We start from the raw sequence: 25,399 nt of genomic DNA, 5'->3' as shown, positions 1-25,399 counted from the left end.
ATAAAATAATATTAATAACTTAATATTTTAAATTAATTCACTTAACAAAAATAAAAAGAAAAGTATGAGCTATAAACTATAAAGAGAGAAAACATACGACCCCCACAAAAATATGTAAACCCATTAATAGTTAGGAGGTTTCAATCTGTGGTGGTTGTTTGACAACTACTCCGTATTTTTCTATTCTTTAAACATAAAAAATTTCTTTCATTTTCAAACCCGTATTCGGAATCCACGAAATAGAGACATCCTTAACAATGTTTAGTTTTATTCATTTGTTTTTATCTATTTCTCTCTTCTTAGTGGAGGATCCAAAGTCCGAAAGATCAAATAAAAAAAGTATATATGTTATATCCATCTTTTTGAATTGGAAGTGTATAAGTTACATAATATAAAAAAAATATCAAAAAAAATATGGTTAACGGAAATCATTAGGGATAGGCATTAAATTGGTACTGTCTCCTAAGATTATTCGTAACCGTTCACTCTTTCACCTACACTTTTTCATGTCATCTCAGCATCACCTTTTCATTTCTTTCACTTTCTACTTTTTCCTTTAACCATTCACCTATCATTTAGTCCCCACTTTTATTTTATACCTCACAAGTAGCCAATCAAAATAGAATAAAATAGCACAAATAATATAAATAAATTAAAGTGACCACATCTATCCTTTCACCTAGGTTAAACCATTCACCTATCTCCTTTTTATCTTCTCCTATCACCTATGTGCCTTAACAATTCACCAATATATTATCTTCTTTCACCTGTAGTCTTCACCTCCCCTTTAAAAATGGTCTAACGTGTAATACTAACCCTATTAGATTCAAAAATCACCAAAACATGGTATCGATTTTAATTAATTTAGAATTCATTATCAATATTGGGTGCCATGTCCAGATCGCAACAGTACACATTGTGCACTGACAACCAACAAAAGTGGAAACCAGTCCCGATTCCACTAAAATTTGTTACTACTTTTCTATACCCGAATTAAAACGTTATCGGTTTGAACCGAGAGCCGGGAATGATGTTCACCCTAACACATCTCAATCACCGAGTGGAAGCTAATTACTCTCGTCTATTTCCTCGGCACTATTTAGAATCCGGTGTTTTACTTTTATTTTACTTAATTTTCCTATAGAGAGTTTGTCTAAAATTGTTAATTACTTTCTCGATAATAACATAATGATCCATATACAAATTGCACTAGACAACAAGTTGAACTTAGTCTAGTGAAGTAATTAGGGTAACTATTCTTAGATCCTTAAGTACTCTTTCGTTCATTTTGCTATCCTGATTAGAATAATCATTAATAGACATACGGAGATCAAACAGATATATAATTTTAGATTTGAGTTTTAGTATTAAAGAATTTCATTTAAACAGACATACATGCCAATATACTGATTCCCCCAACCTTAGAAGAATTCGGACATGTTGTAAACTCTTTTAGAAATTACTACAACAAAGAGAAACATGTGATTTCAAGGAATACATTTATGAAATTATAACTTTGTAGGCTAAAATGTGAACATCATGTTTACATGTATTTTGCCAATTGTTAACAAAATAATCTATAAAAAAACTCTCAAATTTTTACCAAATAATCTAAAGCTTCAATGTTTACCCAAACCTTCCAAAAAGGGTTCGAGTTTTAATCATGGGGTTGGGTCTAGAGGACATTCTCTCATATAGTTTAGGAATAAAAACTTTAATATGTGTGCAACATTTTAAATCCAAGTCACAATATGCATATAGGTACTGGGATCTTGTTTGGAGCCCATTTGGAGATCTTAATACCACCGGTACTTTTGACAGGTAATTAGATCTTTTGATCGACAAGTACGTTTTAATTGCTTAAAAAAGCCGTCACATTCAATAAGTAACGATCGCAACATATCTCAGAATAAACGGAACAAGCTGTAGAGTTATAATGAAAACAGAGGATCAAGTTGAGGTTTCATTCACAAGAACATGGGATCCGTCTCTTGAGAGAACGTACGCTCCATTGAAGATAGACAAAAGGTACCATAATTTGGTTGGTTGAAGTTAACATTTTTTTTTAAAAATGCTATTAATTACAGCTGACCATTAATAGGTATGTATTGCTTCGTGGTTCTTCGGGATTTTACTCGTATGCAATATATGAGCATATGGATGGATGGCCTGGTTTTAATCTTGATGAAACGAGGATAGCATTTAAGCTCAGGAAAGACAAGTAATTACAAAACTTTCTATATCTTAATTACATGTTCATATATATATAGGACTCGTAGTTTGGATCAGTGGTAAATACGCTGACCTCTGGAGAAAGTGGTCAGAGGTTTGATCCTCATCCCATGCAAAGGTCAGAGGTCTTTTTCTATCATTTAGGTAGTTAATGGAAGCATCATCTCTACCTAGGTAGGGGTAATGTCTGTCTAGCTACATCCTAAGGTATTGGGACCCAAAACCCGTAGAAGACAACAGTGTGTAGTTCTTTTCCTTTCTTTATTAATGAAACTAGATTATTAACCCGCGTAATACGCGGGTAAACATATATAATTAATAACATGTCATTTTTCATACACGGGTATCAAATATTGACATTAGATTAAAAAAAAATTGTTACAATTAATGATGTTATCATTATTTTTAAAAATATTGTATTCACTATATATAAATAATTAGTTTTATATATTAAAATAACCTAACATATTAACGGTATCGACAAAATGCATAAAACAAAAAATTATTATTTGATACCATAAACGTTCTATATAAAATTCAGTTTTAGTAATAACGTATTCAATATTTAATTTCTAACAAAATTAAATGTGTGTATTATATTTGTTTAGTTACATAACTTATTACGTTTTGTAAAAAAAAAAAGGTATGCTTTACGCTTAAATATCAGGAGGTCTGACATAGATTGTCTTAATTTCATGTGTAACTAATATGATACATTGGTTAACCTTTAAAATGATATTATAATAATGAAAGAACTTGAGACCTATTCCTAGCCACATTTTTTCCTTCATGTCTTCTCATTCACTTACATATATGAAAGTTACACGATGACATTTTTGTATGCAGTGACTCCTTTTATTTACTTACACATGTGTAAACAAGTGTATCTGATTTTCAATAATAATGTTCTGCACATGTGTAATAACATTACACATGCGTAGAATGTATATTTTCGACAATATATAGGCGTCGGTTTCACATGTGTAAGCTATGCGGTAGTAAGTATAAAAAGTCAATCTTTACGAAAATGTCACTGTATAACTTTCACATGTGTAGTGCTATTGTACAGGAAAAAAAGGAAAGAAAAATGTATGCATGAGTATGGTTATCGCGTTATTTTTTCATAAGGGTTTTTTAATAACTCTTCTTTTAATTGACATATAATTAGTTTGTATCACCATATTAATCATTTGTTTAAAGTGCAAATATAAGATGATAAACAATCCACAAATTTTATACTTTTCACATTATGATATTTGTAAACTTTTGTTAGATCATATACATTTTCAAATAAAACCCAAGATATTAAAATTAAATAATGTCGTGTGTAAAAAAGAAATATAATAGTCTAAATTGTAAAACAAAAATGTTTATTTTTAGCACAATATGAAACCTTTAATTAAAAAAAAAATAGATTAACCATCATAGTATCACATATCACTATGTAATTCTCAATTAATATTAATGATATTTAATGACATAATATATCCATATTCATCCTAATATATTGCGCGAGTTTTAAAAATTATAAACTTTCTCATGCAGTATAAACATTTGAACTTGCGATCATTACTTTTGTAGACAATGTGTAAACCAACTTTTTTTTGAGGGGAGTCGGTAAAAAAAAGTTAAATTTAAAATTCATGTTGATAAAAATTATAAAATTCATACCTTTATCAATTTAAAACCCAAGCTATTGAAATTAAATAATGTCTTCTGTAAATTATAAAACAAAAACACTTTTAGCACAATATCAATCTTAACACTAAAAAAGGAAAAAAAAATAAAATAATCATCATAATATCACATATCACTATGTATTTCTTAACCAATATTAACAATTTTTTATGACATAATATATTCTTCTCAATATATTGCATGAGTTTGTCGGTTATAAAAGTTGTAAACTTTCATATGCAGTAAGAAGATTCGAACTTGTGACCATGACTTTTACCAACTTTTCTTAAAAGAAGTTGGTAAATCAAAAAAATAGATCAAAAATTCGTATTAATAAAAATTTCAAACTTAAATTCATACATTATCAAATTAAAAATCAATATATATTTGAAATTAAATAAGTACGAACCAAATCCATATTTTTAACAAAAATAAAATACAAATAGTGATTTGAAACATAATTTAAAATATAACATTTCATAATAAAAGGTAATATACCATTGGTTGAAAACTAATATCAAAAAGTTAAATAAAAATCAATCAACTAAGAAGGAAGAAAAGAAAATATACCAATTGTAATACTATTTAAACTTAGAAAACATAACAGCGAAAACAAAACTAAAATAAAATAAAAAAACCAATCATAACCAAGATAACTTGTTATAAATTTAAAATATTATAATAATAATAAATTTTGAATATGAAAAAAAATAATAAAAAGTAACGTGAATCAACTTTTTTCACTAGGTACTGATTACAAACAACTATGGTATTAAATAGAGTAGTTTATTTTAATTAAGTATTTGGTTTACTTTTATTATGAGTAGTTAACTTCTAAAATTTATTAATGTAGTAAAATTTTAAATAAGAAATATGAAGTCATCAAAACAATCCAATGATTATAATTTAGTTTTGCTTTTCATACAATGGGTATGATTTTTTAAAAAAAAATTTAGGGTCCTCTTTTATTATTATTGTTAGATGAAGATAACAAAACGTTATCTCTATAGGTTTCACTACATGGCAATGTCTAATGATAGAAAAAGGTATATGCCATTGCCTGATGACCGGTCGGCCAATAGAAGTAAACCATTGGCTTACCCCGAGGCAGTACTTCTGGTTAATCCAGTGGAACCAGAGTTCAAAGGAGAGGTACGTAATTAGGGATAATTTCTTGATTATTACACATATTTTCCCTTAATTAGAGGTGTAAGTTTAAGTCTTATGATGTATAGTACGAATATGAAGCAAGTAGAAATTGGTAGGTTTGGGCATGCTATCAACGTAATATTTGGTTATATGGCTTTGGTACCTTTCATGTAGGTAGACGATAAATATCAGTATTCATGTGAAAATAAGGATTTAAAGGTTCATGGATGGATATCTATAGACCCGCCTATCGGATTTTGGCAAATTACACCAAGTAATGAGTTTCGAACCGGTGGACCAACAAAACAAGAACTTACCTCTCATGTTGGCCCGGTTAATTTAGCTGTAAGAGTAGCTACATGTCACATTTGCATTTTTTTCTTGACACTTAACGAATTAAAAAATGTAATTCATCAGTGCCATTTTGTTTCATGAACTGAAGATGTTTATTAGTGCTCACTATGGTGGAAACGATTTAGTTCTCAAGCTTAAAAAAGGCGAGCACTGGAAAAAAGTGTTTGGCCCAGTTTTTATGTATCTCAACTCAAAAACTACAAGAGAAGACCCTCTTACGCTTTGGGATGATGCCAAGAACCAGGTTATTGCAAACTAGTTTTTATTTACTGAACTACATCTTGGATGGTGTTTTACGAATAATGATCTCATATTTAATTAATTATCGATTAAAATGCCCATATTTAGATGCTGGATGAAGTAGAAAAATGGCCTTACACTTTTCCAGTTTCTAAGGACTTTCACCAAGCTCACGAACGCGGTTCTATTAGTGGTAGATTATTTGTATACGATAGGTACGTATAGTCTCTCTGTCGATAAGTTGAAAAAAGGACTACTTGTGAAATGTATGAAATTTGAGTTTATGCTTACAAGTTAAGGTTCATTAGCAAGAATCACAAGCCCGCAAATGGTGCTTTTGTTGGATTAGCTCTACCAGGAGATCCTGGATCATGGGAACGCGAAAACAAGGTTTGGTTCAAATTTTAACATTGAAAAAAAAAGAGCAAATTTGCAGTATTTTGACTCCAAAAGTAATTGAGAAGCATATTGTCATGAACAGGGTTATCAATTTTGGAATAAAACGAACGTTGATGGCCATTTTTATATCAAAAACATATTGGCAGGCACGTATAATGTATATGCTTGGATTTATGGATTTATTGGCGACTACAAAAACTCAGCCACCATCACCATAACACAAGGTCTTCTATCTAAATACTGTATCTTATATGTACATCGTGATTTTTAAAGAGGTACCATCGTAGTGCAAATCCATTTTGGCTATTTAAAAAGTAAATCCTTAGATATACTAATTCATTTTTAATTTTTTTTTTCCCCCAAAACAACAAATCAATCTCCTAAAAATTGGTACGAATTTCCATATTTTCTAAGAGCCAACAAAGTTTAATGTCGGGTGTCTAAATCCATATCTCGCCAAATAACTCTATCCATGTATATAAGTTTGTAGGCTACTCTCAACCTCATTGGGCTTATATCGGGCTTAATGACTAGGGCTGAAATGGTCTCAACAACTGGTATGAGAGCTATGGTTGCAGACTTGCAGCCCTTGATATTTGGTAGGTCATAGGCGGACATCATTGAAAGAGAGGCCCAATGCGGAATACGGGTTTGAGGGGAGTACTGTTGGGCGTAACCCATATCCCACATTGGATTTAAAAGAACTCTATATTATTTTGGTGGAGACGGTCCTAACATTTTATATAATGAGCAGGTTGTAACATTGAACTTGGCGATCTTGTTTTCGAGCCCCCAAGAAATGGTCCGACGTTATGGGAGATTGGCATACCCGATCGCTCTGCATCAGAATTCTATATTCCTGATCCTAACCCACTGTATACAAACAAATTCCTTAAGGACGATCTTAATAGGTAAAAAATATTCCAATTTTATCATGAAATTTAAAATTCACATACATTAATTAGAGAGTTTAGAACTATATGTATGCAACAGATTTAGACAATATGGATTATGGGAAAGATATGCAACTCTATACCCGAACAATGATTTAGTTTTCACAGTTGGCAAAAGTGATTACAGAAAAGATTGGTTCTATGCACAAGTGACGAGGTATGTATGTATGTATATATACATATATATGCATGCATAAATGGCATACAAAATTACGGTGATGATAAATTTACAACATTATTTCCCCTTATACAACATCTACAGCATGTTATTCCAAAAATATTAACAATAAAACCTCTATAAATTAATAATGTTAGGACTGATATATTTTATTAATGTAGTGAGTTGTTGATTTTTCTAGTGTTAATTTATGATACTTCCATTAAGTGGGACTACACAAATTATTAAATTTATCAACGTATTAATTCATAGAGACTCCAACTATGTAAAGCAGTGGTTTATTGGTGTATATCACAGAAAATTTATTACTGTTATAAATTTATAATCACCCATAAACTTATGCTTATGTTCCTTTAATATATAGGAAGAAATATGACAACATATACGAGAACACAACATGGACAATCAAGTTCATGCTTAATGACGTGATTAGGAATGCAACATATAAACTGAGACTGGCTCTAGCATCCGCACAAGTGTCCGATCTACAGGTATTTAGAAGTTTAAACTGCTACTCATCAAAATTGTTAATGAAGAGAATGAGAAACATAATTCAAACTTGCGTTTGAATAATATTTTTCTTAATAATTATATAGTGATAGTGATTTGGCGATTCTTTAATCCTCAAATGCATTGTGTTTAGAGAATCGAAACATAAGTCACAAGATAATCCAAGTTGTGTCACATAACGCTAATAAGGTAAATGATGTCACATCGTATATCGTGACAAGGTTGCCGTTTAATTGAAATTTTGGTTTACAAGTTGATTAAAATAAAACAAACTTCAAAGTTTTATGACTTAAACAAAATTTGATTAGAGTATCATTAACGTTTAAGCGTTCATACGGAGTATATACTATTTTAACGCCCCGGTTATAACTTGTTCACACCATTTTTATAACAATGATTCACCAAATTTGTAATTACAAGGCGGATTTATCAATGATTTAACAAAGTTTGTTAATAAGAGTCTTAAGAAATACGTACGTAATGCATTTAAATTTAATTTCATGTACGAGCTTAATAATATATGATACATTACTTTATAGTTTTTATACCATATATTATAATATAATTCAGATTATAGAAATAATTCGGATGTGCCAATAAAATAATACGTCTCAACTTTGCAAGTATCGATCAAATTGTTAACCATAGCTAATCATTGTATTTAACACTAATATTAATATAAAATGCAACAAATTAAACTACTATGTATGTTTAATTAGAAGGTGTTTGAGATTGCGTTATAAAGTGATTATCTGATTATTACGTTTGTAAAACGCAAATAATCTAAAAAGGTGTTTGTATGAAAAAGTGATTATTAACTATGAAAACACAGTTTTAGAGAAGCATGTACCTACATGCTTTTTCAAAACGCAGTTTTAAAAACGCATAATCTATTTTGAAAACGCGGATTTTGTTTTGTAATCGCAATACCAAACACCCCCTTAGTTTTCCATTCAAAACCACATTTAAAAATCATATTTCTCTTAAATAATTTCAAGAAACACTTATAATTTTTTACAAACAAATGTACCTTGGCTTATTGTTTCCAACTAACAAACATTCTCTACAATCAAAAATTTGTTAACATAATTGGCATATTTTAAACATGTATGCACTTACATTATTACCCTAACAAATTATTCGTAATACATTTTGACTTTTTAGGTTCGAGTCAATGACCCCAACAAGTATTTTCCATTATTTTCAACTGGAATAATTGGAGGAGACAATGCAATTGCAAGACATGGAATACACGGATTGTATTGGTTATTCAGCATTGACATATCATATTCATATTTGCTCTCTAATAAGATGAATGCCATTTATTTGACTCAAGCGATTGGAGGAACCCCATTTCGAGGAGTAATGTATGACTATATTCGTTTAGAAGGACCAACTTCTATGTAGTCCGTCAGTTAATTATGTATGCTATATATAATTTGATTTAATTTTAATTTTATTGTAAGATCTAAAAGAGGTGTGTTACGCTTATACCTCAAGATGAAATACTTATGCCCATGTTAAAACTTAAAAAATATATAGTCATGATTGTTCAAAATATACTCGTATGAAGATGATAATTATGCAGTATATAAAATTATATATGTTAATGGCTACCACAATTAAGAGAAAAAGATAATTTTAACTATTGATCTAAACCATTGAAATTCATAATCAAAACAATCTTAACCTTTAAAATTAAAAGTCAACTTAGTTATTTTATATATGGTAACCATTTAAATACTATTTAATCTACACTTTTTGAATCATGGATACTATATACAAATAAGTTACTTACCTACGTACAATTAGCAAATTTTTATGTTTTATATTTTTATATAGAACGACACGTACAAATTACCAATGGATTGAAAATATTTTGAAGTTCAACAGTTTAGAGTGAGTCGAGCACTTTAAAATATTGCAAACAATCTTAATGTGTGATATGTATGGTGAACATTTGAGTTTCATGCTAACCGAGAGATTATATGTATTATACGAGTGGTGTACCCTTACAATGCAGCGGTGGTGGTAGCGATGGGTGGTGGTGACAGTAACGTGTGGTTATTAATGTAAAAGTAATTGATGTAAAAGGAGGTAGTGTATTTATTTTAAGGATTAAAGTAAAAGAATGTATATTGTAAATAAATTTCATTAAGAATACTATAGGTATATTAACTGAAAATATATTTAAATTAGTGGGAAAAAAAAGGTAGTTTGGATCGATAGGGTTGAAAATTATTTTAGAGATTTTTTAGGTTAGATGTAGTGTGTGAGTTAAGAATGTGTTGAAAATTAAGGGTAGCTTAAATATTTTAAAGATTGAAAGTTAAAAAAAAAGAACAAAAAAGGAAGAGGGCAATTTGTTTTATAAAGGAAAAAAAATAATTATATAATACAGATTGTCCATATTTCAAAAAGAAAAAAAGTTATAAAAATATGTATGGTAAACATTTGGAATTCTTAATTGCTAAACTAGAGATTATATGTATTATACGAGTGGCGTACTGGCGCAATGCGGCAGCGGTGGAGGTGGCAACGATGGTGACGATAACGTACAGTAATTATTGTACAAATAATTGATGTAAAATAAGGTAGTGTAGTTATTTTAAGGGTTAAAAAATGTATATTGTAAATAAATTTCATTAAAAATACTATAGGTATATTAGTTGAAAATATATTTAAATTAGTGAAAAAAGATCGAGATAGTTTGGATTGATAGGATTAGAAAATATTTTAGAGATGTTTTAGGTAGATGTAGTGTCAGTTGAGAATATGTCAAAAATTGATGGTATTTTAAGTATTTTAAAGATAGAAATTTAAAAAAAAAAAGAAAAAAAAAAAGAGAAGTATTAGTTTGTTTTATAAAAGATTTTATTTACAAACTCAAATATGATTATTGGTTAACACAAAAGTTATTTGTCAACAATCCATGGTATGTGTTTCAATTTAAATTACAACATAATTTAATGTGTAACGAATATATTTACAACCTAAAATCGTACACCCGTAATGCGTAAGATGGTGAATGGTTTATCAAAATATTTTAATTTAGGCTTAAATCAAATATTAAAAATATACTTAATAAACTTTTATCCATGAAAAGGGTGAAGGTGACAACAATTGACTTCACCGGTTGCCGTTTTTAAAAGTTCTAAATGTAAATAACTTCGCCGACCCTTTTTCTCTCAGTTTTTTATTTATTTTAACTATGAGGTTGATTGTAATAGGTTTTTGGATGATGTTAAGTTAGTAGACAATAACATCACTAAGATAAATGAGCAAGTATGTATTTAGAAGTATTATATATTTATTTGAAAATCTAGAACTTTTGATTTCAGGAATCTTATGTTTGGGTGTTTAATGTTTTATGTTATCCGTCACTAATAAAAGTAGGATATGTGTACTTTTGTTATTATTACATACTAGCATGGTGTCCGCGTAAATGCGACGTTGGTGATGAAAATGCGGTGGTGACTGGTGTCGGCGGCGACTAATAGTGGGGACAACAAGTAATGTAGGCTATTGATATAATTAATATAGTGGTTAGTGAAGTTATTTTAAAAGTTGAAGGACAGACGGTGTAATTTATTTCATTAAGGGTATTTTAAGTATATTAGTGGAGATAATTAAATTAATGAATAAATAGAGGATGATTTAGAAGAAGAGTAAGGGGTATTATTGTCATATTGCATAGAGTAATTTCAACACTTGCATAAATAAAAGAGACTTTTTATATGTAGATATAGATATAGATAGAGTTTAACATGTTTCGTGTACATTTAACTATATATGTATGTGTGTGTGTGTGTGTGTGTTGGAGACTCTTATTTTGAGAACCAATATTTTTGTAAGAACCGTGAGAAATCTTAAATTTCATATTGAATCACATGTTTTTTTTTGTTCATTCACATGTGAAACATTATAAAAATATATGTTGTAGAAGAATTTTTTTTTCAAAACCTCATATATAGCCGTTTGTCACATGTGAACAAAAAACGTGAACCAATTCATTCACAGGCTCACAAAAGGCTACTTTGAAGGTTTCTTAAAAAAGTTTATTTTACAACATAAATTTATATAGCATTTCACATGTGAATGAACAAAAAATTCATGTGAACAAGTAATTATTTATGAGTTCTCATGCTTAAAAAAAACGGTTCTCAGAATAAGAAGTGAAAAGTTACATATGTACTATAAAAAGTACATGTACTACAAATAACCCATCCATATGTGTATATATATATATATATATAGTGAAAAGTTATTTTGGGAGCCCAACCGATGATTATTCTTTACATGAAAATTGTTTTTTGATTGTTTTCTGAATAACTTATGTGTAATTTTGAAGTTTATAATTGTGCGGAGCATTGATTATCATCCGTTATACAATTATGTGGAGATTTGGATTATTGATCACATATGCACGAATATTGCTATGATCACATGTATGCAAGTCAATCACATGTATTATAAAAAGTACATGTACTACAAATGGAAGGAAAAAGGAAGAAGAAGTGTGTAAGTTAACTTACACATGTACTACAAAAAGTACATGTACTACAAATAACTTTCATATATATATATATGGGGGAAGGAATATGGGTTGTTATGCACCCAACTTGGGTGAAAAACCCCTCACATACCAATATTTTAATATTTTGAATAAATGTTTGGCCCCCCATGATTTTTAATATTTAAAAAAATTTCTTCTACAACATACTTTTTTATATCATTTCACATGTGAATGGACAAAAAAAAACATATAATCTAATACATAATTTGAGATATCTCATGGTTCTTACAAAAAAAAAGGTTTTCAAATAAGGAAAATTATATATATATATATATATATATAGTAAAGGGATCAGGAGCAAACTCCAACACCCGAGCGAATAGTGAGAACCTGTATTTTCTCCCCTCCTCATTGCTCTTGCTTTTCATCACCTCTCCCTCGCATTGTCTACCGTTAAATCCATCTACCCGTCTCCGTTAACTCCAAAAACTACTATAAATATGGATTATTCTTTCTTTAAATCATTTTTTCCCCAATTTCAAACCCTAAATCTCTCGTTCTCATGGCGATCATTCTAAACTCAAATTCTATTCAACAAAATTCAGAAATTAATCATCAAAATAATGCCTTTACCTCTACTGATAGCTCAATTTTCGATTCATATCCAGATAATACGGAATTAACGATTTCAGATGGAGAAAGTAAGTCTCTTTTTTATTTTTATTTTTCTAATTTCTATTGATTTTATTGCTTGTTCATTTTATTACAAGTAAATGTAATTATTTTTCATATCAAATATAAATTATTTTTGTTAATTTCATTAATGTTTCTGTAAAATCATATTTAATTTTGAATATTGATTTTGTTTTTAATTTATTTGTAGCGGTTGAGTATATTCCAAGGAAATATACAGTTGGGAAGGAGATTAAGATTGAATTTGGTTCAAAATGGATTCCAGAGTGTGCTGATGAGATTAAACCTTCATTAGGAATGGAATTTGGTTGTATTGATGAAGCATTCAACTTTTATAGTCAATATGCACTATCAAGTGGTTTTGAACCTAGGAGGTTTTCACATAGGACCGCTAAAGATGATTTTGGTGTTGAATTTGTAAAATATAAGTGGATTGTTTGTAGTAGGGAAGGTTCCAAACGAAAAAGAAGAAGTGATTCTAAGCAGAGTAGAAATAGACCAACTCAAAGGACTAGTTGTGAAGCTTGTATTCGTATAGTTTTTAATGTTGAAGGTAGATATTCCATTTATCATTTTGAGGAGATGCATAATCACTTTCTTGTGCATCCAGATTTTCGTAAGCATCTTAAGTCTTGTAGAAGTTTGGATTATTCAAAACAAGTCTTTTTGCATCATTTGACAGAGGCTAGTATAGGACCTAGTGTCGGGTATAGAATACTAACTAAGATTCATGGTGGACATGAAGCAGTAGGTGCTTCAAAGACTGACTGTAAGGAAGTACAATTCATATATTGGTGAAGCCGATTCTCAGATGATGGTTAACATGTTGAAGCAAAAAAAAGAATTTTTAGAAGATTTTAGCTTTGAATATTTCACTGTGAATGATGGGGAGTTGGCAGGTCTCTTTTGGGCAGATGAAGTTTCTAAGTTGAATTACTATGCATTTGGGGATGTTGTATCTTTCGATGCAACTTACCGTACTAACAAGTAAGCAACTCAGTTATACATTTTGAAATATTACTCACTTTATATTCACTTTGAAATGTTTTAATTGAATTATTTACATAGATTCTTCAGTTTGAATAATCAATTTGAATGCTATGCTTGAAAATTTATATAGAACTTTCAGTTTGAATAATCAGTTTAATTTAATACTTCTTTTATTTATTTTAGCATACTTTTGTTTTGTAGGTACGATATGGTATTCATTCCATTCACGAGAATTGATAATCACAAAAAGTGTGTTACATTTGGAGGTGGAATGCTTGCTAAAGAGGATATTTCTTCCTATAAATGGCTCCTGGATGAATTCAAGAATGCATTTCCTCGTGAACCTAAGGTTGTATTGACAGATCAAGATCCATCAATGAAAGTGGCTGTTTCTGATGTTTTTAAAACGGCTAGACATAGATTATGTATGTGGCATATCATGGAGAAGGTGTCTGTAAAGGTAAAAAACTAAATTTGTTTTTTTTTCCATTATAAAATTCATATATATTCATTTTCAACTGTTATAGTAATTAATTATTTGATAGCTATTCTTTAATCTGTTATTGTATGTTATCTGCTTTTTACTATATTAACAATTGTATATTCATTTTGAATATTTGTTATTGCATAGGTTTCTCACAGTATTCTTAAGTCTGGATTAAGAGGTGACCTTTCGAAAATTGTGTGGACCGATAAGATTAATAAAGAAGAGTTTGACAAACAATGGCTTCATGTTCTTACAAAGTATGATGCTGATGAAAATAAGTGGTTGAATGACATGTATAAGCTTAGGTATAACTGGATTCCAGCATATTTTCAAGACTGGGAAATGTCGGGACTTATGAGGACATCATCTAGGTGTGAAAGTGAAAATCACATGTTTCAGAAACTGATGAATTCGTCTTCCACTTTGATTGAGTTTTATACTCATTTTGATACTGCTATGCAAAGTCAAAGATGGGTTCAATCTGAAAATGATCAAAAATCGATGTATACCACTCTTGATCTGGCAACTGAATATGCATTGGAAAGACACGCTCATACGTTGTTTACGCACGATGTTATTTTGGATATCCAGAAAGAAATGTGTGAGGCCTTCAAACATTGCCTTTGTTTCAATGTTTCTTATTTGACTGATGGTTCGAAGACTTTTTCAATAACTGATACAAGTGTCAAATCATATGATATTGATGACTCTATTGACAGAGATGCAAATCCTAATATTTTGATGAACTTGTTCATCGTCATAGCCAGGCATGTTATATCTTCATTTGTATATAAGTTACTATGCTTTAGAAATAATCCTGATTAGATAATTGTGTTTATATCTTTTTGTCCATCGTCAGGTTACTTTCAATTCTGAAGATAAAGTAGTAACGTGTTCGTGCAAAAAATTTGAAAGATGTGGGCTTTTTTGCAAACATATTTACTATGTTTTGAGATTATGTGGAGTGGAAGAAATACCAGATGAGTATATAACAAAGAGATGGATGAAGTGTGTTGTACCTGGAGGAAGAGTTGGCAAACTGAATTTGTTTCCGAATCAAAAGAATGAATTGAAGCCTATTTTACTTGATATTTTCCGAAATGTAGATGCTTGTGTAAATAGGTATTTGGCTGACCCAGCAAATCTTGTTTAATTTAGAGACACTTTGGAAGAGTTGAAAAAGAAAGCTGGTGATGATATTGGCTCTTAGCCTCCAATAGGTTTAAAAGAATTTATGGCTGCAATGACTGGACTGCCTCAACCTTCTTCAAATGAAATAACTAATCCACAAAATATACGAAATAAAGGTTGTGGAACTAAAAGAAGGCTCAAGAGTGACCGAGAAAAGGCTATTTTGAAAGAAAAGAATTGGAGAAATTGTGCATATTGCAAATCTCTACAGCAACATGATATTCGAACTTGTCCGATCAGAATTGAGGCTGAGAAGTTAGAAAATGAGAAACTAAGAAAAAAATGAAATGTTTCATTTTAGAAATGCATATAGATACTTTCATTCCTATTGGTTTGTTTCAATTTGAAATGTCCCCAAATAAACTCATTTCATATTTCTGCAATCATTTAGATTTGGAATTCAAATAAGCTTTTTTCAGTTTCTGTATTCATCTTTTTTGTGTGTGTTTAGTATTCAATCACAGTATTATACAAGATTCAAATTATTAGGTGGCAACATAGACAATTTGGGTTGGTTGGGTTATATGTTTGTATGGTTTCTTTTAAAGCTTGGTAATTATTTGTATATAAAGCCAAAAATAATATGGAGGAAACTGGCAAAATATATTATTTTACAATAATTCAATATTCAAACTCAATATTCAGATTATATAGAACTAATGCTAAAATAATAAAAGAAAGTCATAAACAATAATCTGGACAAAAAGTAAAATATATTGTCATTGAAATCTAACTCAAACATTCATGTTATCCTGTACAAACAAGATTAATATCAGATTAATAGCCATCAATTAGAAATTACAAAACACAACTCATAAAAGTTAAGAACATAAAGTACAAAAGAAATTGTAATATTTATTTCATTCAAGCACATTCTTCCCTTCTTCTATCCTTTTCTCGATATCTTCTAAAGCTTTTGCTTTCAAACCTTTTTTAGTCTCTTCGGGCAATGCTTCATAAGTTTCAACTTCATCATAAACCTTGCATCTTAATGTGTTGAATTCAGATAACAAAGTTGTGTTGAGATATGTTATCCTCAAACAGTTTAATTGTTTTTGTTGAAATTCTCCCTCCCTCTTAAATCCGCACTTCAAACCTTTGAGTCCATTACCCATAAAACATTCCATGTGTCTCATCATGAAAATTCCACAATCTTTTCCATTATTGGATGTTTGCCATATCATGCTTAACCTTTCTACTTTAGGAAATGCAACATCTTGTAGGTGAGGATGTTTCTTGTACTTGAGATAGTCAACCAACAATTCTCCCTGAAATGTAAAATTGATAATAATTACTTGGTATGTCTTTGTAACATAAATGACTAAATATATTATTTAGTTTATCTAATAATCTTACCAACAAAAAAATAGTTTCCTAGTATTTGTCAATCGAATCGTCTTCTGCTTTGATATTGTCAATGGCATAACCTTTGTTTGTTTTGAGATCGAAACAAAGAAGATAACAATGTCTATTCTCACAAATAGGAAATAACAGCCGAAAAATTTAAAATTTAAAACACAATTAGTTTTAGTAATATATGAATATTAAAACCTGACTTATAGTTTTAGGTAACTATTTGAAGTGAACAAAACCTGACTTAAGACAATGACTCCACTACTTTGACTACATGACCTAGGATGACCTAACATCCATTTAACCTCAAAATCAACCCATTTAACCTGCAACCAAGCCGCCAACATGTCTCACCGGACTAGGTCAAATGGGTCACGTGCAGGTTAATAAGATTCAGGTTAGGGTTTAAAATTCCAACCTAAATTTCCAATCAGGTCAAGTTCTAGTCGGGTAATATCAACCCCATCTACCTAAAACCCTATCTATGAGATAATGACTCCACCACTTTGACTACAATCAATCTTTAGTGTCATTGGTGTATTTCACAAATGCATAGAGTAACACTGTGCTAGCAACAATAGTTATTGTCCTAAGAAAAAAAATATTCCTGAAAATACCTTCTCCTAAAAATAAACTTTTTCTAACACTTTAGGTACTAAGTTAACAATCCTAGTTAATACCTAACTTGCAATCATTGAAATATATACGATTAAAGATATTCGTCTTGCATATTAAAAAAAAAATAAGTTATAAAAACTTACCAAACAGGGATCTCTTAACCTTTGCTTCATCGTTGATATATGTAAATCCATGTTTTCCTTGAATCTTTCCAAAGCTATGTTATAATCATCCTGAGTATCAATGTTTGTTTTCCCCTGCAAAATTAAAGATTACATCAAAGATTTTATTATGATAAACATTAAATTCAATAACTTTGATGTTTTTGCTTGAATTACCATAATATTGGTAGGTAGAAATATCCTAGTGATTGATTCTGAGCTTTTAAATTCTTCCATATAATTCAAATAACATGCCCATGTGTCAATCACTCCATAATGGACCATTGCTCCCGGAATCAAACTTTCGAAGACAAATTTATCAACATAAAGATCGTTCCTCGAAAACATAATATCACTTCAATGAAAAGACAAAAATCAATTAATAACCACAGTGAATATATATTCGATTCAAATATTACTCGGATATTCAAATCATAAATACCTATATTCAAATACATATATTCAAATCTTAGATATATCAATGTTCAAATTCCACAAATACCAATATTCAAATAACAAAACATATATTCAAATCCCTACCACCACCAAATAAGTAAAATTAAGGTGTTCATCATCAAAGGGGATATACATATGTTAAAACATAAACAGATACATTTGAAGTGAGCATTATTTTGCAGTAAATCCCTTAAATATATTGGTATTTTCTATACCTAGAGGATTAGACATTTTATAATTTGTTAAACCAACCTATGTCTACAAATCGGCAGGCAATTCTTAAATGCGTAATGAGATAATTCCACAGAGGCAAGGTAATTCCATAGTCTATAATCAATAACAAAAAAAAATCTAAAAGCTTATTCAAATCCAATCACAAATTATAGGATAACCTATATTCAAATGCCTTAAACACCTATATTCAAATCTTAGAGATACCAATATTCAAATTACACAATTATCAATAATCAAATATCAGATTTACCAATATTCAAATTCAACAAATACTACCAATATTCAAATACCAAAACCTATATTCAAATCTAAGAGATAGCAATATTCAAATCCCTAGAATACCTATATTCAGATACCTATATTCAAACCTCAGAGATATAAATATTCAAATATGAAAATACATATTCAAATCTCACAGAAGAAATATGTAAATCGCAAGACACATATTAAAATACTTACTATAGTGGTGTAAATCCATTAAAATATGCATCTGAAAGCCTAAGTTCTTCTTTTGTTGACTCTGTTTTGATATCAACAACTCTTTTGTTCCATGGTGATTTCTTCACAAAAGATGGCTTTTTCTCCCGTTTACCTTTTCCAACATCATCTTTATTGACATCTGAATCTCGTGGAAGTTGCAACTTCTTCAAAGTTTTTCTTCCAATTGATGAAATCTTTGGAGTTTCAACTTCTTTTACCAAATTAGGAATTTTAGTTTCCATTTTTGTAGATTCATCTTTATTGACATCTGAATCTCGTGGAAGTTGCAACTTCTTCAAAGTTTTTCTTCCAATTGATGAAATCTTTGGAGTTTCAACTTCTTTTACCAAATTAGGAATTTTAGTTTCCATTTTTGTTGATTCGGGCTCTTCAGAGGCATCATCCATTGCACATTCTTTCCATTTAACTTTTGGAGTTCGCTTCACAGATTCTTCTTTTCTTTCAAGTTGCTTCACATTTCCGATGCATATGTTGAAAAGTTGTTCAATTGATGATTTCAAACCTTTTAAACTTTCTAGCTCTCCGTCAACAGCTAACAATGGTAAATTCTTCCATATATCTTGGAATTCTTGAGAAATACTAAGTTTTAGTTCACGAAGATTGATGTCCTCATAAGTCGGCATATCTTCATCTGCCGAAAAAACCAAACTTAATTCCTTTCTTATTCTAGCAATTTCCAAAGATGTCTTTTCCAAATTATCAAGCAACACAGGATCTTGACGGATTTGACTCCATGTTTGTGAGTTGTTAATTTGATCTTCATCTTTATTCTCAAGATTAGATCTCAACCTCTTCAACTGTTCAGAAGCCCATTCAAAAATTTTCAACATTTGAGAATCTGTTAGTGAATCTTGAGATTTGTTATAATTAACATAATCCACCCAAGTTGTAGCATTTTCAAGCCTTGCTTCTGTAGAATTATCCTCATTCAAACTTTGATTATTGTGATTGTTTTCAACCACCATCCTTTCAACAGCCTCATCCAATCTTTCGTTGTCGTCAACCTCATTCAAACTTTCATTCTTGTCATTTTTTTCAACCACCATATCTTCCAGAACCTCATCACAATTGAAGTCTTTGTTTGGAGTATTCTCCCCTTGGTTGAATTCAAACGAGTCTTTGTCAAGATCCACCGAACCATGATCTTCATTTTCAGACATTTTTGCATTATCATCTCCATCATCAACTGCAAATGCATGTTCTAATCTTTGTTTTTGAACATTAAGATACTGAAGCCATTTTTTCTTTACTTTATTAACTTTTTTAAGTACATCTGGATCACCAGGAAAGTCATTCCATACCATTTGCATTAAATCAAATAACTCCTCATTCCATCCACAAGTAGAATGATATGCTTCGCCAATTCCCATACAAAAAACCTATATTGTAAAAATATTTAAATGTTACTATCAATAACACATATTTTTTGAAATATATTAATCTTATTGGCAAATGTGAATATTAATCTTACCATCTTCTTCACTCTAGGGTCTTTTGCTCTGCAATAGTCTTTTTTAATATTCAATTTTGCCCCATATGTTACTTCATTTTCTTCTGGATCTCTATAATCAAATTCTTCTTCATGAGTCTCATTGGTATTATTGTTACATACAGGAATGTCTTCTTTTTCACCTATATCATTTAATATACAAAATGATTATTCAAACTCAGTACTATAGTTTCAATTTTTTTTTTTTTTTGAGTAAACATATAATCCAAATCGAGTATTTAAACTCATATTCATATAAACCTTAAGAAAAAACTAAACTTTTATTTAGGACTTTTGGCTAGTTCTTCCTATCCTTTTCTCCTTTTCTTTCTGTTAATCACTAACTAGAACAAAATACTCTAAGCTTATTCTTAAATTCATACTCAAAAAGATTTTACCAACTTTTTATGTTGCCACTTTATAGTTGTCATTACACAAATAAAGTGAAATTTTATACAAACCTGTGCGATGAATACAATCAGAATAATCAACATTGAGTGGATAATAAGTATAATTTTCTGCATTCTGTTCTTCTGCATTCTCTTGTTCTTCATTCTGTTCTTATGCATTCTCTTGTTCTGCATTCCGTTTTTCCGCAGTCTCTTGTTCTTCATTCAGTTCTTCTGCATTCTCTTGTTCTGCATTCTTTTTGGCAGCTAATTCTGTTGTTTCAATAAGTTTCAGTTCATCAGAAGTCCAATGTAAACTTGCTGGACTTTGTTTTTGAGGCCTGGTAATTTGTTGTGCATACTATATCTATAGTAAAATGTAAATAATTAGTTCATTATCATTTAAAATGAAAAGAAAATTTTTAACTTGTTATACAAAATTAAAACATACCACTAAGAAGATAAGGGGACCCATATACGATGTGTTTGGGTTATCCTTTTTCCGTTTCTTCTTTGATCTTTTCAAACATTCAATCAAGTATTCACACCAATCCAACTTTCTTATATTATCTTCACTATCTATTGAACCCAAAACTCTCTGATTCACTGTTCCACAACTTATTCCTTCACACATTATACTAATAATTGACAATAATATGTCAATTTTGTAATTCCAACCTCCTTGTGGTTGATTTTCGATCATTTCTCTAACCCCAGTCACCTGAATATATTTAGGATTTGGGTATCTCATTTTCCATGTCAAAACTAACGTATTAGTCCCCATTCCAGCCCTTTTAAAATCTTTCACTTTCACTGTTCCCATTTGAAAACCTAAAATATCATGAACATCTTGTTTTGTAATTTTCAACAACTTACCATCAACCATCATTTCACAATTCTCAGCATCTAATCTGTCAACTAATTCTTGTGCTAATTTCATCGGTAAGTACTTGATCTTAAAATCTACCAAACTTCCAAATCCTATTTCAGTCAACTGTTGTTTTTGTATAGTGGTTAAACTACTTAAAATAGCAACAAGTTGAAAAGGAACCATTCTAGATGTTAAAACACCTGTAATATTATTCTTAACTTTTTCCTTATTCTTTGTCTTTTTAGCAGTTTTCCTAGGTTTCTTCTTCTTTGAACTTCCTTCTTTAAGATTAATCTTGAAACTAACACTTGTCACTCTCCCTTTTTTTCCTTGCTTTCTTTTGTTTTCTATTCCTTCTGTCAACCATATGAGATGGAGTATCTTCCACAAAATCAGTATCTGAGTCACTCTTTGTTTCGGTTGTTGCTGCAAGGAAAGAATGAAATTCAAAATGAAACATCAAAATTCAAACTTAATATTCAAACTGATTATTCATACTCAAAACTAATTCAAACTGAATAAATACCAAAAAATTAGCTGGAAAAAGTGTATGAATGTAAAACTAATATTCTCAAAGAATATTCAAACTGAATAAATACCCAATCTGAAAGCAAAACTAATATTTCAGCCAGTTATACTTAGAATCGAGTATGTTGTTGTTAGCGACTAAAGAATTTCGATTACTCTATGTTGTACTTAGTGGTGGTGGTGATAGAATTGTGTTCGGGTTGATGATGGAGATGAAACTTCATTTGATCTAGCATGTTCAGAAGTGACTTAGAAGCCCATTGTGATCATATAAAGCCCATTGTGATCATATAAAGAATATTTCAGCATGAGCATATATATAGTACAATACAAATGTGTTTAAAGTGGACTTAGAAACACATTTACAAAGTTGTACCACCACTTGAAAATCTCAGCCCACTATACTATCGAAACTAACACACGGGATTTTGTTCCAATAAAAAATGCATACGACATATAATTAAATTCACAAAAATAAGATCTTAACTCTATATTCAGACTACTACCAAGTCCACTTTAAAGAACATTGGTCCATGATAACATACACCAATACAAAAAATGTCCCTTAAATTTCTCATCGTGTGCAGAGTTATTAAACAGTGATTAAGCACGTACTTTGTAGAAAAGAAGTTCATCGATCAGACCTTTCTGTTGTTGGGTCTTATATAGAACTTCTCAGGACTCTGTCGAATTGGTTTGGAATTGAAAGGTTTGATGATTTTTAACTTAATTTGTGTGCTTTATAAAGATTCAGCACGTAGCTAGCTAGGTGATAACGTACCGTTTCAGTGAGTAATTTGTGAAGAAAGCAAAAAGGCTGAATATAATTTGTTGTATGCATAACTTTTGTGGCAACTAGTCAGACAGGGGCTACTACATAGTATATTCGCTTAGAAACTTCAAGTTGTATGCATCAAGTTTGATCACAAATCAAAAAAGGAGCTCGGTACGTACAAAGATAAATAAACATTCAATAGCTTAAAAATATAGACTAGCTAGTCTTGAATGGTATGACTGCACTTTATCACTTTAATCTTTACCTTGCAAAATGGAATAATTAAAAACGAATAATGGATTTTGACTTATTAAGCAAAAGTATAACTGGCAGCAACAACCACCACTAAATCAAATGAATATTTCAGCCAGTTATACTTAGAAGCCCATTGTGATCATATAAAGCAAGAACTTAATTATATGATCTGAACTTGAACATTACTTCGAATAAGCATGAGCATATATATAGTACAGTACAAATGTTAATCTAAATGAATACTAGCAGTACTACTCTAATACAATATGGTTTTTGTAATCATAATTAGCCCTTTGTTATTTATTGAAGTTTGAATGACAGACAAAAAAGTGTTACTCGGCAAACCCAATTTCACCTAGCCCATTTCAACCCGACCCGTTATAACATGTTACCCAATTCACAGGACCTGCCCAACTTTGCACCTCTAAAGTTTATTTAACATCCGTGCTTTAAGTTGTTTCGGTATTTCTGATAGCTTTGGTGGTGTTTCAGGGAAAATTATGTTTGGTCCAAAGAAGAGTGAGCTGAGGATTGGTCAGTCTTTGGCTTTCTTTACATATGTCAAATCTAGCATGTTCAGAAGTGCAAAGCACGGGGGAACCATTACTGTTAATGAATCTATGACCCCGGTATTAGGCAACAATCTAAATTTAGGTGGCGGGCGAGTGGATAATATAACTATAGATAAAATAACCATCAATCTAACTGATGAAAGTACTACTCAGTATGTACATGTTGAGGAAAAAGTTAGTTCCTTCGGTGAACAAAAGGTCAGGGCTCAAGGGTATGATTACATTCAAGCTCACGAAAACATTCATAGCAATCACAGCTTCCCTGATTCAGTTTCTGTAGACAAATCGTCTATTTCCCCATTAGCACCAGAGGCAGAAACACAAGATTCAGGAAATAACCATCATCAGGATATTTCGGGTTATAATGCATATTCTGCTTATCCTTATTATCCTTCTGGACCAATGAATCATTTTATGATAAACATGAATCATCTCCGACTTAACAGCCAAAACCAACAGAAAGCAGAGCACTAGGACTAGGACTTGGAAGTACAAATGGACCCTGGAATAAAATGCATACAGATAGCAAGCCACTAGCATTCAAAGCATTTACTTCTTATATATTACGAGTATAACAATTATACAGCTCTACGCGATCTATGTTTATGAAAGTGTATGCATATCATTCGATCTTATATTATGTTCGAGATTAGGGGATAAACTAACCTACAACTATTTTTATAAATTCAAACTTCAAACTTCGTATCCAAACAAAATATAAATTCAAACTTCATATGCAATTATTTTTAAATTTATATGTATATGCAATAAAATTTTACAATTGATTCAAATTCATTATTCAAATAAAAATTTGTAGTCAAACTTTGAATTATATAAATAAATATGTATAGAAATTACCAGATCCAACTTCGTATCTGACATTCCCTTTTACTTCTTGTTCTTCCAATGATTCCGTATCTTCACTTCCCAACGATATAACATCATCATCATCATCACTTGAATCGATTTTACTGTTTAATCGAGGACTTTTACCTATTTTAATATATAAATTATATTAGAAATCAGAATATTAAGAATAAATAAAACGATATTGAAATCTATTAAAAAATAACTATACTTATGGGTAATTGTATTACAAAAATTTTAAACAAATCAACAAAACGATTACTTACGAGATTTTGTATTTGAAATTTTGGATTTCCTTTTCTTCATTGATGAACAGGATCTGCGGTTACTCCGGTGGAGGTTATCGATTTGAGTTTAATGGCGATTTGGTGGTCGTGATTTTGAACTTGTGCCAGAGAAAGGGGATTTGTGTGTTTGAAAGTAATTTTTATTTTGGGAAAGGGGATTTTTGTGTTTGGTAGATACGTTTATCACTTAAACGGTGTTAGTTTTCTTAAATTTTCAATTTCAGTCCCTCCGTGATTTTTCTTTAGTTCTCACGGTTCTCACACTATTTTTTGTTCTCACATTAACCCCTTCCTATATATATATATATATATATATATATGTTATTTCTAACCTGGTCAACGACCGGGTATAGGTCTAGTTATAAATTGTTTATGAGTCATGCCGAATATAACTATATAACTATGATAGGGCCTTACTTCAAAAGGATATGGTGATAAAAAGAGTAGCCCATAATCTTATGAGCTATTTCCAAT

General features: G+C 30.3%; 3 protein-coding genes across 3 annotated transcripts; all 3 read left to right on the top strand.

Annotated features, from left to right (window-relative positions):
* Positions 1–1,904: 1,904 nt before the first annotated feature.
* Positions 1,905–9,113, top strand: LOC122607773 (rhamnogalacturonate lyase-like). The gene is made up of 12 exons (XM_043780812.1): positions 1,905–2,028; positions 2,102–2,221; positions 4,920–5,061; positions 5,233–5,403; positions 5,501–5,656; positions 5,761–5,867; positions 5,952–6,042; positions 6,134–6,275; positions 6,806–6,962; positions 7,045–7,161; positions 7,547–7,673; positions 8,857–9,113. The coding sequence occupies exons 1-12, from the start codon at positions 1,937–1,939 to the stop codon at positions 9,097–9,099; spliced, it is 1,665 nt and encodes a 554-aa protein (XP_043636747.1). The 5' UTR covers positions 1,905–1,936; the 3' UTR covers positions 9,100–9,113.
* A 3,657-nt stretch (positions 9,114–12,770) lies between these two features.
* On the top strand, positions 12,771–15,203 carry LOC122609142 (protein FAR1-RELATED SEQUENCE 5-like). The gene is made up of 5 exons (XM_043782200.1): positions 12,771–12,909; positions 13,092–13,670; positions 13,801–13,888; positions 14,093–14,351; positions 14,523–15,203. Exons 1-5 carry the CDS (start codon positions 12,771–12,773, stop codon positions 15,201–15,203), a joined length of 1,746 nt encoding a protein of 581 aa, XP_043638135.1.
* Positions 15,204–23,699: 8,496 nt separating this feature from the next.
* LOC122609141 lies at positions 23,700–24,245 on the top strand. The gene has a single exon (XM_043782198.1). The coding sequence runs from the start codon at positions 23,700–23,702 to the stop codon at positions 24,243–24,245; it is 546 nt and encodes a 181-aa protein (XP_043638133.1).
* The last annotated feature ends 1,154 nt before the right edge of the window (positions 24,246–25,399 follow it).

Source organism: Erigeron canadensis, chromosome 7 (genome assembly GCF_010389155.1).
Source record: "Erigeron canadensis isolate Cc75 chromosome 7, C_canadensis_v1, whole genome shotgun sequence".
Taxonomy (NCBI): Eukaryota; Viridiplantae; Streptophyta; class Magnoliopsida; order Asterales; family Asteraceae; genus Erigeron; species Erigeron canadensis.
This window is presented reverse-complemented; position numbering and strand designations above follow the sequence as displayed.